The sequence below is a fragment of the Monodon monoceros genome, unplaced genomic scaffold, assembly GCF_005190385.1.
Source record: "Monodon monoceros isolate NGI ecotype Baffin Bay Population unplaced genomic scaffold, NGI_Narwhal_1 Super_Scaffold_18, whole genome shotgun sequence".
NCBI lineage: Eukaryota > Metazoa > Chordata > Mammalia > Artiodactyla > Monodontidae > Monodon > Monodon monoceros.
In genome coordinates this window covers 77,399,916-77,424,319 of record NW_021703774.1, presented here as the reverse complement: position 1 = coordinate 77,424,319, position 24,404 = coordinate 77,399,916, and the positions used below count along the sequence as shown (strand labels likewise).

Here is a 24,404-nt window from a genome sequence, read left to right as displayed (position 1 = left end):
AGAACAAAATCTTTCATTCCATAATAAAGCAGACGTGGTTCCTGAACAGGCAATACCTTGAAGTTCCTGTCAGTTACAGTTTTCAGCACTGAAGATTTTAATGACCACCTCTACCCCCTTATCCCACTCCCTCTTGCAAATTTCCTTGCCAATATTCAAAACTAATAGTGACAAGCAATAGCTGCCTCTCAGCTCTTTGGGGGACAATTCAGAAAGAGGGCATCGTAATCCACCATCTACCCATTAGTATCTGGTATCCAAGATGGGTGTTGACTATTGCAGTCCAGAAAAAAGGGGTCGGGGGGAGGAGGAGGTAGGAACTAACAATTATTGAAATCTGCCATGGGCCAGGCATATGTTATCTCATTGAATCCCTAAGTAATCCATTTAAATAGGGGCACTAATACTTTATAGATGGAAAAACAGAGGCCCAATGACGTTAAACACCTTGTTCAAGGTCATTTTGGCAGAACTTCATGGAGACCACATACATGGCTCACAATTTGGTGATCATTTCAGAATAGTTTTGAGAGCAAGCCTTTAGGGTCAGAATGCCTTTCCATAATCCTTAAATTGCACCTAATGGCTACTTTGGCTACAGTAAAGCTAATAGAAGAAGATTTAGATCACATGTTAAAGTGTACAGAACCTTCAAAAACAGATGAATGTATTAAAACCTTAAAACGTCTAAGATTACTTTTTTTTTTTTTTTTTTGCGGTACGCAGGCCTCTCACTGTTGCGGCCTCTCCCGTTGCGGAGCACAGGCTTCGGACTCGCAGGCCCAGCGGCCATGGCTCAGGGGCCCAGCCGCTCCGCGGCATGTGGGATCCTCCCGGACCGGGGCACGAACCCGTGTCCCCTGCATCGGCAGGCGGACTCTCAACCACTGCGCCACCAGGGAAGCCCCTAAGATTACTTTTTATCAATAGTCGTTTTACAAAGGCTAAAAGAGTTTGAGGGAATTTCCCAAGGTGGTCTCTCTCTTCAAGCCCGTTGCTCTTGCTACTTTGCACTCTAGGAGTGTATCTTAACATAAGATCAGTTCCTCTGATTCTTGGCACTGTACTGAAACTTATGGGCTCCCTGAGATCACCTTGAGACAGTCTGCCTGCATTAGAGCAGGTCCAGATTTGTTCACGTTCAGAGCTCTCTACAAGGCCCATTGGGAGCTGGGCCATGTCTCCCCATTGGAAGGGGTCTCAAGAGTCCAGTCCACTTTCCCATCTGTACTCTCTAGCCTGCCAAACTCCTGCTCCAAAAGTTAGATCTATTTGGCAAAATAGGACCCATGGAGGACTCTGTTGGAGCCACGGATTAGTGTTTAATCACATTGCCAGAACCCAGGGAAGCATGAAATGGACTGATCAGACAGTAATAAAGCAAAGATTGCTTGCAGGGAAGGATGCGCTCACTGGCATGTTGCACTAGGGGGCAGCGAGATGCCAGGAAATGCACAATATTCTCATAACGGAGAGCAAAGTCACTTCTCTGGGTCTAACTAGGGAGACTCGTTAAGTAAATGACACTGCAAATATAACTTTTGAGCTTTTTCTTAGTATTTCAGGATAAGGGTAGATTCCAAGTCTCTCCTAACTGGCAGCAGTTTTAGAAATAGGAAATTATTTTGGAAAACATTCAGCCCAATTTAAATTTGGCAAAATTCTATTAAAATACACCCCTCCACCCATATTCCACCCCAACATGCAGCTAAACACAGCCCTTAAATTTCAGTTCACAGGGCAGCAAGAGAAATAAATAAGTACAGAGAAAACAAATGTTGACCAGAGGGGAGAAATGAAAGCATATGGCACAGAACCTGATTCATCACACTCGTGAGTCCTGCAGGGCTCCTACCTGTGTGTGAATTTGTTTAAGACAGTTCAAGAAGCTTGGGTGTAATTAGTAGCATAAGCCTAGAGAAAGAAAACATTAATCATTTTAGGAAAACTACACACTAGATGTATCAGTGAAGGAAGAGGGTTTTAGTCTGGCACACCTCAAACACCTTAGGAAATAAAATCAGCTTTCTATTGCCTGGAGACATCAACTGTACATGGTTATTGCTGAGTCTTGCCCTCTAGCAGTTATTGATAAACTCATTCAAAGGATGGAATGAAGTCGTGTATGGACACAATCCATTACCTTTTATTTACTTTATCAGCCTCACCTAATTTGAAGCCTGGCAGGAGGGCGTCCTAACCTAAACACTTACACCCTAGACTTCTATGGCAAGAAAGTACTCTCGTAAATGCAGAGATCTGGCTGGCTCACGCGAGCCCACTGTCCCAGAGACACAGGGTAGATCCATAACTATTTTTCTTTCATATACGGCAAATTCTCCAAATTTTACTTAGGGTTCCTATATTCTAATAGAATTACCAAAACCCTCTCAAAAATAAGTGAAACACTGCACAGGGAACTTTATTCAATATCCTGTGATAAACCATAATGGAAAAGAATATGAAAAAGAATGTATATATATGTATAACTGAGTCACTTTGCTGTACAGCAGAAATTATAATAACGCAACACTGTAAATCAAAAATACTTCAGTAAAATAAATTGACAAAAAAGCAAGTGAAAAGTAGCTTTTGGATGATGAGCGTGAGATTGCTTCCTTCCATTAGCACAAATAATCAGCTGATACAGGGGAAGACAAGGGCAGACACACATGTCTGCTCTCTTCTGCTGCCTTTGCTAGCGTGTCAGGGCGTCTGTTGCCCTGGATGATCGGAGGTGAGATTCCCACAGTCTGAACTGATCAGAGCCTATGGAGCTCTATGACGCAAAAGCCCCAAATAAAATCAATGCAACATTGAAAAAGTCGGGTTCTGTCCAGAGTTATTTAATACCGTGCAGATATGCAAAGCTGTACTTTGTCAATACTCTGCTGAAAGGATAACCTTTTTGTTAAGTAGATTTACTGCCAAATGGACAGGGATTTGTGAATGTCTTTTCATACCGGGTTTTCCCTTCAAAAGGAGTCTTGGATCTCCATCAGCAAAGGAGTGTTAATATGGGCTGTTGGCCAGCAGAAGAAATATTTTTATTACATTGAACTGGCTGCTCTAATCGTTATTTGTTAAAAAGGGATTCTAACTGTAAAATGAGTCGGAAATATGTTTAAAAAATGGGTACACATTACGTAACAAACAAGAACAATATAAAGGACCAGGATATGCAGTTTGACTGTCTTTACTAAATAAGTTCTCATTATAGACTCTCCTTTAATTATAGGTTCCTCACAATTTATTATAAAGGCTATTCCTTGACATATCATCATCATGCTGTTATAAATGCTCCTTATTTAGGAATTAGTTCACATGGCTGTCACATTTTCTCAACGAGATTGTAGCTCTTTAGGTTGGAAAAATTGTTTTATGTGTTTTGCAGCTCATAGTGTCCAACAGTGAATGGAAAACAGAGCAAGGCTCTCTGTGTAAATATCTGTTGCTCAACAGAGAAGAGGCTTAGAATGACAATTTTGACCCTGGGAATCATAAAGCACCAGAATGTCAGGAAACTGAGCAGGGCATACATAGCCTTGAAGTCCTTCGGGAGGAAAACAGACTGTATCTGATCTAACATTGTTCATATCAGGGCCATTAACAAGGGTGTGAGGAGTTAGACCCTGCTAAGACATTCCTCTGCTAAAACATGTTTCCTGGGAGTGACTCAGGCTAGCAACCAGATTGGCAACCAGGGGAATGAGGCAGCTCTTCCTGACAGTAGGGAAAAGCCAAGGACTCACATACACACATGTGTGGATTATAAAACCATTCCTCCCATCTCTTTTCTTCTTCCTCCTTTCTCCCATCTCCCATCAAGAGATGATGTCCTGCTCCCTCTTCCCTTCCACCTACTGCCTACGGGCTGCAAATTCTATGATTCCTTTCTCTTTCAAGACCCCTTTGATATTCTTAGAGCTTGATTCTATGGTGGAAGGTATAAGGGTAGGGTGGGGAGAGAGGGAGCCACACATAAAATGAGCCCTCTAGGTCCAGAATCTGAACCTGACCCTTGTCCCCTGCAGCAACACTACCACTGGGTCTGTCTACCCTAATCTTCTGACCTCGCCCAAGGGTGTGCTGGATCTGATTGCCCACAGCTCTTCCTGACCCTGTTCAGTGGGGCTGTGTTGGTAACCTGAAACTTGCTGTGGTGGGAGCATTTAAACTAAGGCAGTGGCAAATGCTACAAGTAAGAGCTTTCCTCCTGGAGAGCAGGTGATTATAAACATTTGCCAGCACATTGAGGGCCCCCATCCCAGGAAGGCCTGTTGGCCTAAGGCCGACTTAGAGATGAATTTGATTTAAAACGCCAAGGCTGTCTCTGAGAAAATACTGAGGGCAAAGCAGATTCTCTCCAACTATTGCCCCTCCCAACACCAGTACACATTGTGCAGCAGTGTGCTGCTGTGTGAATTCACAATTAAGTGTCTGCTGATGCTGTTTCAGGTGTGGCCCAGCCTTAAGCACTATCCTCCAAAATGGGCTCTATAAAAACAGGTGACAAGGTAAGGACAGAGAGGCCACTGTGCGAAGAGCAGGACCAAGCTACTCCAAGGTTCTCCTTGCCTCTTGGCCGTCTCAGGGGTCTACTTCCACACGCAGGATCTGAGCACTGGGGTCATTGCCATGGGAGGGCCCCAGCACCCCTTGCCCATAGGTGATGAGGCGCCCTCATATTTTGGTGGCCCCTTGGAGAAGGGGTGGTGGCCCACAGGTCATTGTGGCATAGTAATTAAGAGCCTGGACTCAGGAGACAGAATGCCTGTTTTTGAATCTCAGCAAACCAGCTGTGTGTCCTTGGGCAAGTTACTTAACTTCTCTGTGCTTCATGTATAAATGAGGGTAACTACAGTACCTACCTTTTGGGATTGTTGTGAAGATTGAATGAGACAATCTATAGAGAATCTTTCTGAGCACAGCACTTAGCAACAATCATAGCCATCATGAGGGATATTATTTTGGGGGCTTCTCCTTGGGTTAGTCATTAGAACAAACATGGTTGTTCCATACATGCTGTTTCAAGTGTGGACAGCTTAGGGGTGAATGAAGAAAAAAAAAGTCAAACAGAGTATCAACAGCTGCCTCATGAGTGACAGTCAACTTATAAAATAATTTTCTCTTTGATAACAATAAACTTGTTAACTAATATATTTTTAAAATATTTTAGGTCTTTGGAAGAGAGGCCAAAAATCATGAACACAGGATATTTAAAATTCTCCAGGTATAGAATTCTCAGAGCTGTGGGAGAGGATGTGAGAGCGAGGCAGGAGGGAACTTTAAATCCTTTTGCACCTGGTGCAGGTTTGTCAGCGATGTCAACCTATCATCAACTGTGAAAAGACATTGATTAGAGTTAAATAAGGAGTACAGAGGCTGACTAAGGAGATGATGAGTTCTGAGGTAGCCACACAGAGGACCAGCTACCAGGCTGATTTTCATTAGAGATGGGGACCTGCTTACTTGGTTTTAAACAAATAAGAACTTGGCTTTGAAATGTATCAGGTAGGGCTAGTTCTTAAAAACAAAAGCAAAGTGACTGAAGTTTATTCTTGATAGAGAACCTTAGTGCATCCCTCTCTCCAGATAAGGTGGGCTCCCTGACCTGCTGCTATATCCTGGCTTCCCTGGGCCCTTACAGGTGAATTTCTAGAATTCACCATCCCCTTCTCCTGGGTAGAATAAAATTTATCCACATCACCTCCTATTCAACTCAGGGCCTTAATAGTTGATTTTGGTAACTGGATGAATAAATATACCTCAAGGCTTTAGTGAAATTTAGTATTAAAAAAAATACTTTTAAAAGTATTTTTTAAATTAAAAAGTATCTTTTTCTTTCCAAACTATCTTCATTTTCAAAAAGGAATCCCAGTGACTCGTAGACTAACTCAAAGGGATGCCCTGCTAAGGAGAGTATTTTAGGCAGTGGGCTGGGCCAGTGTAAAAGGCTCCCCTAGAATCATACCACCTGGATAACTTCCTACTTTGCCCATGTGCCTGGCATATAGTAGCATTCAATAAATGTTTCTGGAACTTAGCAGCCAAAACCACACACTGCAGAGAATTTTTACACATGCTAGTATGAGAATGCCAACGAAGTATGCGGCATTTTATCGGCTACGCTCAGCACTTTGGAAGGAACCATGTCTCTGAATCACTGAGCATTTGAATGAAAGGAAGAGCATATCCTCTGGACGTTCAGACAACACTGTAATGTCCTATATTCACTGATGAGAACTCAGAAGCCTGGAAGCATCTTTACTGTGTATGCACACACTACCTGTCTGGTGTTCCTTTTGTCTTCATGAATATTAAACATCATCACTAGTTAAAATTACTGAAGTTCTGGTGTAAAGATGCAGAGCTCTGAAGTGGTATCGAATTCTGCCTCTGTAGTTCCTCTGCTAAATGACCCTGGATCTATCTTTGTGACTCAGTTTTCTCATTTATAAAAATGGGGCTAATGATAGAAACTTCCAAAGGTTGTGGGAAGTCTCTAATGATAAAATATATATATTGAAGCATTTTGTAAATTGTAAAGCTACATGCAAAGGTAAAATATTAAGGCATGCAAAGAAAAGATTACGATTCTCCTTAGAAAATTTTGCAAAAAATGGGTTAAAACAGGTGATTATTTCTGTAATTTTGAATTTGCATATGTCCTGAGGATCTTCTTCGGACAGTTTAGGCTCTGAGCTTAGGCTGTTTGTTTGTCTTCTGTTTTTCAGCGTTCTTGGCTCATCCCAGCAATCTCGTACATGAGTCTAATTCGGTTTTGCTCCATGCATCAGAGAGTTTTAAGACAGCTATTAAAACACCACATGGAAAAGCTTTGCAGGGAATTCTACTCCACAGAGAAGCCACAGAAACCACTACACACCTTAACTATCTCCCCACCCCCAGAGTTGGCTAAAATTACAGCTCCATTATGTTAGTACAATCCAGCCAATTTTATTGCTTGGAGCAAAATCTGAGGTCCAAAATGAACTTCAGAACATAAAAAGTAAGGCAAACCTCAAAAGGAAACAAGCTTCTTTGGGTTTTCAAACAAATATTACATATCAGAGGCATTCTTCTAACGGAGGAGACCAAGCAAAGCCAAGAGGAGTCCTGCTAATTGCTCCACGAATGTAAAGTTGGAACCAGGGACTCACCCCAAAGAAAGGAGATCTCTTTTCATCATCAGATATTAAAGGCTACAACCTTTCATCAACTCCCTCCTCAGACATGAGACCCCTTTGTGCCTTCCTCGAGTCCCTTCAGTGTTGAATTACTATCTTCCACGTTAAAAATTAAGATATATTTTCAGGACTCAATATGAGCTCACTAGTTATCCTAATTTAGCCCTTTCCTTTTCTTTTTCCCCACCTTCCTTTGTCTAATTAAATGTCATTTTTTTCCTAAGCATTGTGACATAGTCCATGAACTTGTATGGCTTTGGCACTACGGCTACACAAAGGAAACAAAATAACCAACCAATGCTCTTTCTAATGAGCCATCCATGCCCCATAGCTGCTGCTTGGTTTGTTACATCTCACTTGTCATTTGTTCACTACAAAGCCACCGATACAGTTTAATTTCTCCATTCATCTTGAGTGAGTGCGGAACACCCAAGGATACTTCTGACTATCACAAGGATATAAAACTGTCCTGATTACAAGCACTCTATCCTATTTGCCCCAAAATTCAATAAAATGTCTAAGAAATGCCAATATTTTGGTAACCAAATTTCATTTCCCCATACGGTCTCTAATACCTGGAAGCAGAACAAAAATTATTTGTCTGACCACCTGCTCTGATTTTTAGGTCTAAAGCTGTGGTCTTCAAATTATGATGTGGGAAAGAAGGGACATCCAAGGATGATCCCAGGCAGTATCAGATCTTCTAGATACCTGAGTTTGTGTCACGTTAGTAGGGAACGATGAGACTATCCAAACATTCCCTGAGGGTGTCAGAAAAACTATGAGACTGTACCTTGAGCAAGAAGTGTGGTAGAGAATCTGTGTTCTGCCTCAATTCAACAAAAAAAAGAGGCGGGGTTCAACTCAACCAGCATTTATGAAATTACTCTGGTTAAATGTCTGAGATGTAACAAACTGTAAAGGATACCCCAAAATGACTAAGATAGGAGTTTGAAAGTGGGCAAACAGTGCTTATACATGAAAATAAGTTCCTTAAAAGGTCTTTTCCTTGTGCCACCTACTTGGCCACCCAGTTGCTTTGACTGGCCTGTCAAAGGAGTTAGGGTGCGTTGCTCCCCAGATCTCGTTCCGTGCAGCAATCCTGACTTTTCCAGCTGCCCAGGACTCAAGAGTTGTTCCAGGGACTCAAGAGGTGATGGAGATCTGCCTCTGAGTGAGGAAACTGGGATAAAGCCTCCAAATCATCAAGTGAAGGGTTAAATGTATTGATCAGTACCAATCATTCCTAGTGGGAGGGCAGACTGCAGTGTGGGTGGGTATCTGAGGCAGCTCCTGAGATCTTTTTCCTAGATTGCTTGTAATTTCCTTCAGATCTCCGCCCAACTGTCCCTGTTGTAGGGAAGGGTTTCTAGGAGGTGGACAAGAAGGTGAGGTGAAGGAGAGCCAGGAGGGGAGGTGTCACTGAAGCCAGAAGCACAGTGATGTATGTCGTCAAAGGCAATTAGAAGGTTACCACTGACCTTAGCAAAAGCAGTTGTACTTGAGTGAAACTGATTCCTGCTCATTCCTTCCCTCCCGCAATCCTATACACCCTCATAATTCACCTATCTCCTTTATAATATGAACCTCACATGGTTTAAGGACCACATGACAATATATTCTAAGTTAATGATTATGATAAATTTCAAGCCCTAGACCTGGTTATGGTTATTAATTTTCCCTAACTACATAGGTACATGGAGTCTATTTATTGGTTACATCAGGGCAGTAATTCATTATAATTATTTCTTTCCTACTGATTCTCTAATATAGTCCTTACAATAGCTCTTTCAATGTTATAATGAAAAGACCACTGGATTTAGTATCAGAAAACCTGATCATTAGTCCTGATTCCAACCACGTGGTCTTGGAAAAACACTCATGTACTCAGAACCTGGACCTTAACAAAATAATACTTACAGTAGGGAGTCATTCATTCATTCAATAAATATTTACTGAGGAGTTACTATGTGTCAAACATTGAAATGGGCGTTAGGAATAGAATGCACAGGCATAAGGCATAAACACTACCCTTAAATAGCGTCAGCCTGGGGAAGAAAAATCCACAAATAACAGAGAAAAGAGATTATAGTTAAAAGTATTTCATAAGAAAGTGCTGTATAAAGTATCCATTTCTTTTGTTATATTGTTTATCCTAATTTATTCACTAATAACTTTTGCTATGTGGGTACCTATGCTACACTGGAAATGAAGGATGCAAAGATTAATAAGACAAGGGAAATTAAAGGAAATGAACTAAATCTGTATTTCTCAGCATGGTTAGACTTCAAAACATAATGATGAATTTAAAAAAATGATAAATTGCAGAACTGGTAAGTACAATATAGAACCATTTGTATAAATTAAAAAAATCATAAACAATATTACATAATATTCATGGATATAGATAAATAGATACATAGATAGGCTCAGAGGATATGCATTCATGACAGTGTGTGCTCCTAGGAAGGGAGAGAAAGGAATGGAACAGGGGCTGGGGGTAAGGACAAAGTGTTCTTCCATTTTTTTCCCAGTGTTTATTTAAAAAAAATAGAAACTAGCAATTGTCACGATGGTACAAATGTCCTTGTTATATTACCCTTTGTGCTTTCCTGCATTAAAAAAGAAGGAAGTCTCTGCTCTCAAAAAACCCACATTCTAGTAAGGGAGGCAGATATGTGCACAGTCATAACGTAAAATGATACGGGTTTTACTGTTGACCGCATCTCTCCCTGCATCTTATGTCCCTGCCTCACGGGCAGATGCTGATTGAAGAAAGAGTGGAAGGAATTCTTTGCCCATGTCTCTTGTTTGTCAACCTTCTATCTACACAGTGGCCACACCTCCACCTCCTCAGAAGAGAAAAGCTCTCTTGCTTAGGTTTCTTCCCCTTTTCACATTCTCTTCTCAGTACGTCCTTCACCAGTCTGAAGAACTTGCTCCTTTTTCTCGGGCTGAGGGAAAGATTCTGATCCTTTCTCTTCTGTACTAGAGCAAATGACCCACTTTCCTTTGACCTGCTTTTCCAGATTGTTCCGTCAATCCTATCTCTCCCCCTCCAGTTTTCAATCCCTTCCTGCCCTCTCCTCTCTATCCCATTTCACAAAAGCATAGCTATCTTCACCTAATCCCAGTCTCCCCGCTAACCATTTTCCATAGGATCTTCTTTTCTTCATAGTCAAACTCCCCAAACATGGGACCTAGCGCTTGAGGCCCTGGATCCTGATAAGCCACAGTATTGCTCCCACCTCCCTCCCTCACCTCCACCACCATTCACTCTATTGAAACTGCATCCTTTAGGATCACTAATTGTGTCCTCATCACCAAATATGGTTGCCTTGCTCTGTTCTCCCTAGATCTCCATAGGTGGGGACTTCAAATGCCATTTCGTGCCCTTCTCCCTGGACTGATTTCCATGACACAACACTGTTCTCATTCTGTCTTTATTTCTGTGGCTGTTTCTTCTCTGACCATCAGGCTCTTTGCTTTCTTTCTACCTCATAAATGAGGACCTTTAGATAGTCCATAGAATTCTATGCTCAACCTTCTGTTCTTCTCCTGGCACATTCTCTCTATTGGATATTCTAGGTCCTCCCACAGCATCCACTCCACTTCTCTACTACAATCCCTAAGTCGATGTCCCCAACCATGGACTGTGAGTTATAGTCTATGGACTTCCTGATGAATTTCTACTTTGATGTTCTACCATCATCTCATACTCAGAATGTCTGAAAGCTGAGTTCTTTACCTCTCTGTATACGCTAAAAACAAAACAAACAAAACAAACAAAATCCTATCACAATAAAAATCATCCAAATTCATTTAACTGAATTTGTCAGTTTCTGAGACTTTCCATTTTTCCCAGTCATCATGCTTCAAATCCTCCCTCATTCTCCTTTTGTATATGCAATCGCAGTTACTTTCTTTCTAGAATTTCTTGGATCTGTCACTTCCTTTTTATTCTCATGGTGATTCGGCTAGTTCAACCTATAACCACCTCAAACCTAGACCACTGAAAATACCTTCTACAGGGTCTATTCGAGCCTCCAGCTTCTTCCATCTCTAACCTATTAATTTTTTCTAAGACATCAGTTTAATCATTTCACGCTTCCCTCACAGAAAGTATTTTAATTGTCTAACTCATAGACTCTAATGGGATAAGTCCAAACTCTATCTTACTAGAATTCAAAATCCTTTACGTTCTCTTCCCCACATATTTTAAACACCGTTATCTCCCACTATTTCTAAACTCTCACAGCTCTCAAATTGTTCTACGTAAGTTCTTGAGTCTTAATTTTGCCATGTAAATGGGAATAATATTTTTAGAGCTGTTGTGAGGATGAACCATGATAGTGTGCGTAAAGCACCTAATCCAGTGCCTAGGGAGTGGTTAATTATGTATCACAAATATGTCATGTGTTTTCTCAGCTCTCTGTTTGCTCAGCATGGTCCTTTTATACAGAATTCCTTGCTTCCAGGTGAAATTCCTGCTTCATCTGTGGCTCTTTGCTGGGCTGAGATGTGGCTAAACATCTCAGCCCAGCAGTGACCACTGTGCCCTCTGCTTGCAAACTCATTATCAGTACTATACTAGTAACATAGTACTTACATTGAGGTCATGATATTAGTGTGGGTCTTCAGCTTTAGTGTGCATGAGAATCATGTTTGTTAACGTACAAATCGAAGTACAAACTACGCTCCACCCCGAGTTTCTGATTCAGTAAGTCTACGGTGGGGCCTGGGAATTTGCATTTCTTATAAGTTCCCAGGCGATGCTGTTGCTTCTGGTCCAGGGATTACACTTTTAGAATCACGGTTGTCTATGTTTTCTCTGATTAGCTCTATGTCTATGTTTTCTCTGATTAGCTCTAGGTGGCAGGAATGCTGTATTGTTCCTTTTTCCACTGACCCATCCTCCCCTTTCTATACATCCCAGGTAGTACATAGGGCAGTAGTTTAATACAAAAGGAACAAATGTTTTTCAACTGAATTTAATTACTTACTGAAGCTATGGTCAAACTCCATATTTACTAGCTGGTTGTACTCAGTCTTAAACCATTTCCAATATTTAAAAATCTACTAAAGGAGAATGTCTTAGTGATGTCAGGTAAAGAATATATTATTTGTATATAAAAACCACATTAGATATAGATATAGCCTCAAGCTTCAATTCTTCGTTAGTAGAGAGGTATATGGACTCTAGGAATTTAATAAAGGAACTTATTTCTATTTTCCTTTGGAATGCATTTTTAAAGTTATACTTTGGGATGTGCCCATCTTACATTCTGGAAATTCATAATGCTTTAAATAATTCCCCTATGAAAGTATGTTTCTGTGTCAAGGACCACTCTCTGCCTCCTCTGAAGCCTAGAGATGGACTGGCAGTGAGGGGGATTAGAAGGAAGGTGTCCATACCAAAACAGGACAGAGGAAGAAAAATAGGGAGAACTTTCAGAAGACATTAAAAGGGTAATTTTGTCCCCAAATCTGGGGAAGATAATGGTTGGCAACTTAGTAATTGCTATTCTCCCCCTGGCTCACCCATGACTCAACTGCTACTGGGCTAAAGATACATTACAGAAGGAAGCTCCAGCTCCACAGCTGACCATGTTTAGGGCTTGGAATTGACCAGTGGGGTACGTCTACTATAGACTTACATAAGGAAGATCTAGGAAGGCGTCCATCTTTCCTAGTTTGATTTTATTTTAATCCCACTTTCTCCAGCCCAAACCGAACAATTCAAGATGAACAATCTTTCCTACTGAATTCATTTAAAACATTTAAATACAGTTCTTTTGTTTCAAGGTGCTTGTTCGTTTGACCAAAAATCTTCATCGACCAAACTAAGTTGGATAATTTTAAAGACTTTTTCTAGCAGCTAAAATTCAAAGTAGAGAGGAAACTTTCAACCTCCTCGATTTTGGAGGAACACTGGCTTCTATAAAATAAGACTAATTAGAGATGCTGATGAGGTCAACATGGAGATAAAGCTAAAGAAAAAATGCTGCCAAGGAGGCTGAGAACAAACTTCCAGTGAAGCCACCAAGGGGCTCTTTGTGTGGTATACGCTGTGTAAGATGAGAGAATTTCCTCAGCTGCTTTGAAGACAGTACTGATGAGGGTATAGCCAGAGGTCCAGTTCCCATATGGACTTCACGTGACCCCAAATTCTGCTCCACACGGCCAAAATCTTTGGCCTCTAGACATGATTGCTCTTAATTACTGAACACAAGAGGGACTAAGCAAAAAAACTTTCTTCAGAAAAACAGATCATCATTGCTTTAAATATGTTTTAAAGCGTATACCCTTCTGAGCAAAAGTGACATCTTCATCACAAAGAATAAAATAACACATTCACAGTTATTTCCATCTCAAAGGTTGAAAATATGGTCCTAATAAATCATTTTTCCACAAACATTTTCCTAGGTTGGTGCTAACTTTATAAGATATGCATGACAAGTTAAACAATAAACATTCTCTAATGCTTCACCTTTATGATTACAGTAGCAACTGTGAATAATGAAACGCTTTCTATCCTTGCTCAGCCATCTAAATACTTGATGTGAAGACAGAGGTAGCTGACATAATGGAAAAGAATATGAGAAAGAATGTGTATGTGTGTGTGTGTGTGTGTGTGTGTGTGTGTGTGTATAAAACGGAGTCACTTTGCTGTATAGCAGTAATTAACACAACATTGTAAATCAACTATACTTCAATAAAAAATTCAAAAAAAAGACAGAGGCAGTTGAAGTCAATATTCCTAACCTTTAACTAGTTTAACCAAAACTCAACTATTAAATACATATATGGAGTCATAGACAGTCTTAGAGATCCCATGATTTTTCATTGGTGCTTATATAATTTGGGGGATTTCCTCTCCATTTCTATTCAATATATCCTGTCTGTACCACCCAAGGCCACACACTATAGTCATATTTAGCAGAAAACACAATAAGAACAACACAAAGAATCATGATTGTGAGGGGTGAGGACAAGAGGAAGCCAGGAAACAATTTATTTAATTTTAGAAAGCATTTCACAAGTTTACATACCAAAAACATTGAGTTACCATGGAAGTAGAGGAAATGTTTTGTCACAGAGAACTGGCTAAAAAACAAAGGCGAAGTTAAGCAGACATCTCTCTGGATGGAGAAGTGTTAACAGCAGGGAGCCCTGGGAGCCTTCCTTGCATATGTCTTATTTAACTGCCTTTATACACAATACGTAAATAGTTACAGTGAAACACAAACTTTCAGAACTTAATGTTAGGCGATCTCTTCCATTGCCATTTAGTCCAATTCCTTCATTTTGCAGATGGGGGTAAAAAATCTATGACATGGAGACTTGGTCAAGGTGACACAGCTAGCAAGAAGCATGTCCTGATTCCTAGACAATGGGCCTTCGTCTGCCACCCTGCCTTGGCTTCACTGGCAGATGTTGTGACAATGACATTCTGCCAAGGGGACAATTAAACACTGCAGGGAGATTTCACAAAGCCTTCTGAGTTGAGCAAGCATGTGTGTCAGATGAGATTCAGTGTGGAAAATATAAGTAAATGCATTGAAGAAAACATAATCTAAACTCCAGTCGGAAGTTTAGAGGCTTTATATGACCCAGCAATCCCACTCCTGGGCATATATCCAGAGAAAACTCTAATTTGAAAAGACACGTGCACCCCAATGTTCATTGCAGCACTATTTACAATAGCCAAGACATGGAAGCAATCTAAATGTCCATTGACAGAATAATGGATAAAGAAGATGTGGCATATATATATATATAGAGAGAGAGAGAGAATACTACTATATTAGTAGAATACTACTCAGCCATAAAAAGAATGAAATAATGCCATTTGCAGCAACATGGATGGACCTAGGGATTATCATATTAAGTGAAGTAAGTCAGAGAAAGACAAATACCGTATGATATTACTTGTATGTAGAATCTAAAATATGATGCAAATGAACTTATTTACAAAACAGAAACAGACTCACAGACATAGAAAACAAACTTGTGGTTACCAAAGGGGAAAAGGGGTGGAGGAGGGATACTTTAGGAGTTTGGAGTTAGCAGATACACACTGCTATATATAAAATAAACAACAAGGTCCTACTACACAGCATGGGGAACTATATTCAATATCCTGTAGTGAACCATAATGGAAAAGAATATGAAAAAGAATATAGATATATAACTGAATCACTTTGCTGTACACCAGAAACTAACACAACATTGTAAATCAACTATGCTTCAATTTAAAAAAAAGAAGTTTAGAAGCTTTGATGATCAGTTACAGGAAAGGTGCCTGTATGTCATGCTTCCCCATAGCCATCAGCTTAACGTGCTGCAGTTCCATTGAAATGCCTTGGCTCACCAGATGTAGAAAAAAGTGGGAACAAAATAGAAAACATTGCCCTACAACTGTACAAAACCAGAGGGTCTAAGTACTTGGAAAGTTGTGTTGAGTTTTAGGCATAAAACCTAAAAAGAGATTGAATAGCTGGAAAGAGTCACAAAATGGCAAATAAACTGGTTATAGGAAAAGAGGGACTTCAATGGGAGGACTGACTGAAAGAAATTTAGGAGAGAGAGGGGAAACTATTACTATACAGTAATATAGTACCGAGTACAGCCACAACTACTGAGCCCACGTGCCACAACTACTGAAGCCTGCACACCTAGAGCCCGTGCTCCGCAACAAGAGAAGCCACCACAGTGAGAAGCCCGCACACCACAACGAGGGGGAGCCCCCGCTCGCTGCAACTAGAGAAAGCCCGTGTGCAGCAGTGAAGATCCAATGCAGCCAAAAATAAATTAATTGATTAATTAATTAAAAAATAAAAGATAACAATCACTGAAGTAATTTAGTGGAAGGAGAAAAGTCAGTAGGGACCAGAATAATGTGATTAAGCTCCCTTCTGGAAGATATAAGGGAGGGTTTTAATGAGGATGGAGGCAGGGAGATCTTCAGGCCAGGAAACTACATGGGAAAAGTCAGTATGTGCCTGGGGATACTACAGAGACCACTCAACTGGAGTAAAGGAAGATAAAGACGGATGGGCAGAGAAAGACCAAATTAGGCAGGGCCATGAAAGCCAGGCAGAACATCTTGCATTTTATCTTGTGGGTAACTGGGAGCCAATGACGGTTTCTATGGCTAGAGCTGAAACATGGTCAACATTCACCATTTCTTAACATTTCCCTAGTATGTTGCCAAACTCATACTGGCAACACTTACATTTTACTTGTATTTAATATTTTTCATTTGCTATAAAAACAATCACGTATACCATCTAGGTAGATATTTTGACATGAGAACTCCCTTTGGTTCCAAACTCATTCAAATAATACATTTTTGTCTAAAAAGAGAAATTATAATGTGAGGTTATGAAAAGTCCATTTCCCTCTTAACATTCTTCCTAGCAGCTCAGTTGTTTTCATTGGCCTTTATTAAAACAGCCTTTGTGTGAACTGGCAATCTGTTTGGTAAATATCAATGAAAGCATATTTCAGAAAATATAGTAATAAAATCCAAGCCAATTTCAGAAATATGCTTGCTGCCAGACATCAGTCTTCAGCTCATGAGGATTTCCAGTAAGTCTTACACATTAACATGAGAAATAGCTTACTGTTTAAGATCAAAAAAGTTGAAAAATTCTTCACTGCCTCAAACGTTATTCAGGGGGTCTGTCCATAAAATGTATTTCTCTTTTGATAAACTGCATTTATAATGGTTTCAAGCACTTCAATTCAATTGAACATTTTTCCTCCCAAACCTACTGAGACTGCTTATTATCATTCTAGTATCTATATACTTTACGACTTTAAGAGGTCTGGAGTATTAATAATTTCAGCAATACCTATCTGGAACCCTTATCTACTTTCCAAACCTTTATAAGATAGAAGCTTTGTTCAAGACCCCAAGGAAATTCTGTTACTATTTTTCAAGTGTGCACAACTCAGCTATTGTCACTAAGCTACATTTAATAAGAGAAACATATTATTCCTCAGCTGAAGTCTAATGAGGAGGAGAAACTGCTAACTATATGTTCTAAAGAGCATTCACTTAAATGCCTCCTGGTTGGCAGATAAAATACCTCTGTGAAGTGAAATGGAATCATTGCATAGTTCTTTTGGGGGTACTGTTACAATCAGCCTATATATGTGCTATGATGGTTTTTTGTATAAATGTTTTCTGTCCCTTCCTCTTCTCTTAGAAAACATCTCCTCAGTCTTAACTGTCCTGGTTTCTACAATAAAGGTTTCTTCATATTTCAAAGTAAATCAGTGAATTAATTTCGTATAGAGTTTGAGTGTGGTTCTGTGTGCCTATAAACGTGCTGGTCATTGGGGAGTAGATATAAGGAGGATAATATATGATTTTTCTGTGAAGCAGCTTACATTACATCAATACTTGTGCTCTATAAAACATGAAATGATAGCAAATAATTCAAGGCATTCTCACAACCAAGGACTGAGTTGTAAAAGACACAGCCTAGATCCAAGGTGGGGGAAGATAAATGTGGGTTAGGGTATTTAGGAAAGCTCACTGCAAGGCGTGGCTTTATGAGAACCTCGAAGAATGGGCCTGACAAGGGGAGGGAAGGTGGAAATTCATTTCAAGCAAAGAGACTAATATGAGTGAAAAAGCAGGATGCAGGGAGTGAACTCTCTTATTGAAGGGTTATTAGATGCCAGATGTGATAAAATATTTATGAAATGAAATAAATATCATTTACTCCTCACAGCAAATCTTTGAGGTGGATATTATTATCTCCATATGACAAAAGGAGAACGAGGCTCAGAGAAGGTAAGACATTTGCTCTAGGTCACCCATTAGGCCTTTCAAAATCAGGATTCGACACCTAGGTCTACCTGGCCCCAGAGCTGGGGCTTTCTCCAGCAGCTCATTGCCTCCTTTGTGTGTCTATGCTTCAAGGAAGAGAATGTCTTGCCTCTAGCAATTCAATGTGATGGTTAAATGGAGGCCAGCTTAGGGCTTCCCTGGTGGCGTAGTGGCTAAGAATCTGCCTGCCAATGCAGGGGACATGGGTTTGATCCCTGGTCCGGGAAGATCCCACATGCCGCAGAGCAACTAAGCCCAGGTGCCACAACTACTGAGCCTGAACTCTAGAGCCTGTGAGCCACAACTACTGAGCCCATGTGCCACAACTACTGAAGCCCGCATGCCTAGAGCCCATACTCCAGAACAAGAGAAGCCACCGCAATGAGAAGCCCGCGCACCGCAAAGAGTAGCCCCCGCTCGCCACAACTATAGAAAGCCCGTGCATCAACGAAGACCCAACATGGCCAAAAAAAAAAAAAAGGAATCATTATTTAAAAATATGTGGATATTTATATTAAAGAAGAGTTGAAGGCTTAATCAAGAAGCAAAATCTTAATGATAAATATAAGGCAAATGACAATGAGTATCCATTCCCTTAAGCTGGGTATTAGGGACCTGAAATCATCATTACAAAATGAAATCAGTGAATTGGAATAGTGAGGCTGGCTGGGTTAGGGAATGTGTAGATTGCCAAAATTTTTTTTCTGTTGTTGTTTTTTTTTTTTTTTAACATTCTCTATGGTGGGTCACAGTAAGAGAATGAAATAATTGCTGTGCCAATAGTTGGTCTCACAAGTTATGGCTGCCTTCTTGCTACACCTAAAAAGGAGAACTTAAACTTCGAACAAATGAAAAGAAATAACCATCTTGGATAATTTGAAAATATGGAAGTACTTAAGAATTAAAACTAACAAAATCCCAAACCAAATCAACTCAAACAAACTTTGGAGAACCCTCAAATTCTGAAGAACATATTTGGGGCAAAAGTCTATAATACCTTAAAGAAAAAGAAAAGGGTTTGTATCTGGCTTCTCAATATTCACTATACTGCTATCATGCTGTCACTTAACACAGATAACATTGTGAGGATTTTCCCCACTGTGTTTACACAAAAGTCTTGATCATAACACAAGATTCCATTTGAAACATGTAGCTCACTCATTTTGAAGCCACGTGACAATCTGTAGGCTTCTAAAAGGAATAGCTACGCTGTTTGAACAATTTTGGTAAATTTTCCTAAATTTTCATGAGCAAAGCTTCTACTAATCTCCCCTTCCCCAGCATCACCTGCTATGTAGGTTTGTAAGAAATGGAAAAAATCAGAGTTGATTACAAAATCTCTCAGACCACAGTAAGATCAGCAAGATGGCCAACTAGAAAGCTCTAGGCCCTCTGTCCTTCACAGAAACATTAGAAAAACAACCAGAGATTGACTAAAATAACTTTATAGGAGCTCTGAAACCAGGCAAGGATCTAAAGCAACCGAATGAATGCCCAATCAATAAAAAGCCACATTCAATATGGTAGGAAATTTTGTGGCACTTCTACTCTCCCTTGCCCCACCCTTTCTCTGGAGAAAGGACAATCTTTTCAATAATTCGTGCTGGGAAAACTGTATATTTACATGCAAAAGAATGAAGTTGGACTCTTACCTCATACCATAAATAAAAAGTAACTAAAAATGGACCAAAGACCTAAATGGAAGGCAGAAAACTCTTAGTGGAAAACATAAGGTAAAATCTTCATGACTCTGGGTTTGGCAATGATTTCTTTGATATGACACCAAATGCATAGGCAACAAAAGAAAACTTAAACTGAACTTCATCAAAATTAAAAACTTTGTACATCACAGTACACAAAGAGTAAAAAGGCAGGGCTTCCCTGGTGGTGCAGTCGTTGGGAGTCTGTCTGCCGATGCAGGGGATGCGGGTTCGTGCCCCGGTCCGGGAGGATCCCACATGCCGCGGAGCGGCTGGGCCCTTGAGCCATGGCCGCTGAGCCTACGCGTCCGGAGCCTGTGCTCCACAACGGGAGAGGCCACAACAGTGAGAGGCCCGCGTAGCGCAAAAAAAAAAAAAAAAAAAAGAGTAAAAAGGCAACCCATGAAATAGGATAAAATATTTGCAAACCATGTATCTGATAAGGGATTAATACCCGGAATATATTAAAAAAAAAAACCTCAACAATTTAACAATAAAAAACCAAGCAACTTGACTAAAAATGGGCAAAAGAAGATACACAAATGGCCTAAAAGTACATAAAAAGATGTTCAACATCAAAAATAATCAGGGAAATGCAAATCAAAACCACAATGAAATACTACTTCACACCCATTAGGATGGCTGTTATATATAAGTATATAAATAAAAAACACAGACTGTTAAAAGCATTTGGCGAGGATGTGGAGAAACTAGTGGGAATATAAAAATGTTATAGCTGCTATGGAAAATGGTATGGCTGTTTCTCAAAAAATTAAAAATAAAATTACCATATGATTTGGCAATTCTACTTGTGGATATACACTCAAAAAATTGAAAGCAGGGACTCAGATTCTTGCACACTCATATTAATAGCAGCATTATTCACAATAGCCAAGAGTTGGAAGCAACCCAAATGGCCATCAACGAATGAATGAATAAAATGTGGTCTATACAGACAATGAAATATTATTCAGCCTTAAAAACAAGGAAATTCCAATACATGCTACAACCCGAATGAAGCTTGAGGACATTATGCTAAGTGAAATAAGCCAGTCATAAGAAGGCAAATACTGTATGATTACATTTACATGAGGCACCTAGAGTAGTCAAATTTGTAGACACAGAAAGTAGAATGGGGGTTGCCAGGTGCTGGGGGGAGGGAGGTGGGGAAACTAGTTAATGGATGTATTTTCAGCTGGGGAAGATGAAAGAGTTTTGAAGATGGAAGGTGGTGATGGTTGCACAACGATGTGAAGATACTTAATGCCACCGAATAGTATATTTAAAAATGTTTAAAATGGTAAATTTCATATTCTGTATATTTTACCACAGTAAAAAATACAAATAAGAATATCTTAGACCAAAATGTTTCCAGATAGAACCTTCTGTCACTGAGCACCTGGGTTAACACATCTTCCTCTCACTGTGGCCAGCAGAGGCTGCCTTGAGAGTTTCATGAAAAGATTTTAATTTCTATGATACCACAGTATCTTTAACTTCTTAATGCTGCTAGATATCATAAATGTGTCTATGTCATATAAAGCCCACACTAAGATGCATTTTTATAACCTTGTACCTAAATATTTCCTGTATATCTAATTTGAGATGTGATATTTTGCATATATTAATAATACAATATACTCACAAATAATATTATTTATTCACATGTACAATAATAAGCTAAATATTTGATACATGGATAGCAAAGTTAGTAAATGACCATTTGATGGACAGAATTAATTTATGAGCAATGTACCCCCAGGAGCCATCTAACCTACATTTTTCTCTCTCTCAATTTAAGTGTCCCAGATTTATTTAAGGCACATGCTGTTCTCCTTTCCTAAAATAATTGTCCTCCTTCCTTCTACCCACTCAAATTCTACCTATTCTTTAGAGCTCAGCCAGAAGAAAGTATTTTATAAAGCATTTCCTGGCTATCCCAGCCCACTTTCATCCTCCTAATATCCAGACTCTATATAATCATTTAGTGCTTAGTAATAGACTGCCTTGTATTATTTGCTATCATTTTATGTTTTAGAACCAACTAAAATGCACTGAGAAATTGATGATTATTCTAGCCTGAAAGGACAGCCCAAAACAGTGATACAAGGTACATTCACTAAAAGCAAATTGTGAACTTGCTTATTCTCTGTCAACTCTAGTGCAGCTCAGTACGAATATGAGTTCAAAATCACTATTGATTAGGATTACTAAACTGGCTTATGGAAGACTGGGAGGAAAAATTCCCTCTCTGCGACCCCCAATACACACGCAACACACACACAGTAGCACACACATACTCAACCACGTACACTGGAGTGCAGTTTGCACAGAAGTAGCAACTTTATGGAAAGAGACTCTGGAAACTAAAGCAGTAACATTTTTTGAGCACCCAATATGTGCAAAGCACTTTGCTGAGCCCTATGAATAAGGAATTCACACATCTACAGTCATCTTTAACCAAAATTCAAAGTCTATTACATTGGTGGTTAGGGCATGCTTCTGGGCATTGGCTTAATCTGGGAATTTTCCTCTTGGATCAGACATGAAACCAAGCTGAGAAAAAAATATGAGAGGAGGTGGAGGGTAGTTGTCTTCCCCCTGCAGTAAAGAACCCATATTTCAACAAACTGAAGAAGTTTACTTGTTGTAGTTAAAACTACATATTGCTTTGAGTTCAAATTCTTTCTATTAATATGTAAGATTTATTGAAATTATATTGTTTAAGCAGGAACAAGAAAGCTGAAAATTATTTCAGGTTTTCAAGCCATAAGGGAAAATAGTGCCTTTAGGTTTTCCACTCAACTAGGAAAATTATAGCTTCATATTTGCAGCACTAAAGCTAATGCAATGTCAGCAGCTCCATCAAACTCTGTTGTTCAGCAGTTTATAATTCAAGCAGAAATGTTCACTCCAAGCCCAAACTTGGCCTACACAATTTCAAAGAAAATGAAGAAAAAATTATTTTGGCTAGTGCTAACTTATAAAAGCAAAAGAGAGGGTCTTTTATAGAGTATTTCAAAAAACATCTAAGAATTTGAGAACGTAACTGAGAATTACTGAGTTGACATCCTTCATTCCTAAGGTTATAGAAATACCCCCAAATCCCATGACATCATGTCAGCATCGGCAGTATCTTAACTACTTTCATGAAATTCTTCATCTGGTAGAATTTCATATCAGACAGAATTGCTGTTCATAGGGAAAAAACAATTATAGTGGAAAATAAGGACAAATAGGTAGACAGTTCTCATGAGGGCATCATAAGACTTTAGATGTATTTTTCCTTTAAGTACTAACTCTCTAGTGAAACATACACACAGATAGAAAATGAAAAAAAAAAAAATTCTAGTTTTTAAAGTGTTTTGCAGTGGCAGGCTGGAATTCCCAGAATCTAGCTTCCTCCTTCCAAATGTCATCTTAGAAACAACTTAGTGTTGAAGTGAATTTCTGGCAGCGGATGACAGGAACTATTGGGCTGGCCAGCTCACTGGAGGTGGGCGGGTGTGAGTGAGGTGGGGAGCTAGTCAGTTCTGGGATGGCAATTCGACGTCATGTGGCAGGTGGGTTATAGACTGCCTTTGTGTCATCCTACGATGAGTCTAGCAGCCAACCCCTCAGTACTCTGATCTCCTACAGTACCTTCAAAATACATCAAAACTTTTGATAGTGTGGTATCAGGGCATTACATAAGAAAGTCATCCTTTCCTATCTGTAGAAGGCTCACTTGTATTAAATATGTTGATACCTTAGGTATTCCATGTCTGTTTTCATACAGCATTATTAAAGCTGTACTATGCACCAGGCTACAGATGATCCAACAGGATTTCTCTCTTCAGGAGAAGTCAGGAGGAAGCGAGCAGTTCATAAGGACAACTCCAGTACAACTGTGGAGTGCCATCTGGATGACTTCACTGAAGAGGATGCTGAGGTGTCAGAAGGACACCTTGTCTCTTCACCACCACGCACCTTTCACCACCTTTTGAAATCCGCTTCCCCTTCCTTCTTCCCTTAACGCTCATTTCGTCAAGGGTTCCCTGCGGATGGGACCCTGGGTCGTTTTGTGTGAAAGCATCAGGCCTGGGAGAGCAGTACCAAGTACAATTTTCGGAGGGGACAGCGGTGGCGTCAGGAAGGGAAGGCTAGCCTGGCAGAGTTGCCTGCAGGGTCTGGTCGGGCTTTAGCATTGCGGGGGGGCAGAGAGGATTTACGGGGTTCTGGGCATACCTGGTTGAAGGGTGCGGCGATGAGCGAGGGTTCCCACATCTTAGAACCTGTGGTCGCCGTCCCGCCGTTCTCTTTTTTGGGTGCCATGCAGAGAACGGGAGGAGCATTGGCCTCTAAACAGGCCTAGGCCTGGACTAAGCGTCTCCGCTGCCATAGTAACCAAAGCCACGCCCAGTTCCTGAAGGAATTGTCTCTCCTCTGCCAAACCTGTTCTGAATCCTCAGGTCAACCGCTTCTGTCGCCATGGCAACTGAGTTTCCCGGAGCGCGCTGCAACTTGAGGGCAGGACTCCAGTCCCCTTGGTTAAATCTTAGGATTTCCCATCAGAAGAAACGTGCAAGTGGAGAGGGAAAGGACGAGGCTGGCCTCGAGCTGGTCAAGCTTTCTTTTACTCACTTCTACCCTCTGCTTCTTCTTAGAGCCTTCTCTGGCCCGAGGCAT

At 40.2% G+C, this 24,404-nt stretch overlaps 1 protein-coding gene across 1 annotated transcript in view; it reads right to left on the bottom strand.

Moving 5' to 3' along the window:
• The window catches only part of SPAG17 (sperm associated antigen 17), a 219,386-nt gene extending 195,336 nt beyond the window's left edge, over positions 1–24,050 (bottom strand). Inside the window, 1 exon segment of the mRNA XM_029230280.1 lies at positions 23,964–24,050. Coding sequence (XP_029086113.1) covers positions 23,964–24,050 — 87 coding nt within the window.
• Between the last annotated feature and the right edge of the window lie 354 nt (positions 24,051–24,404).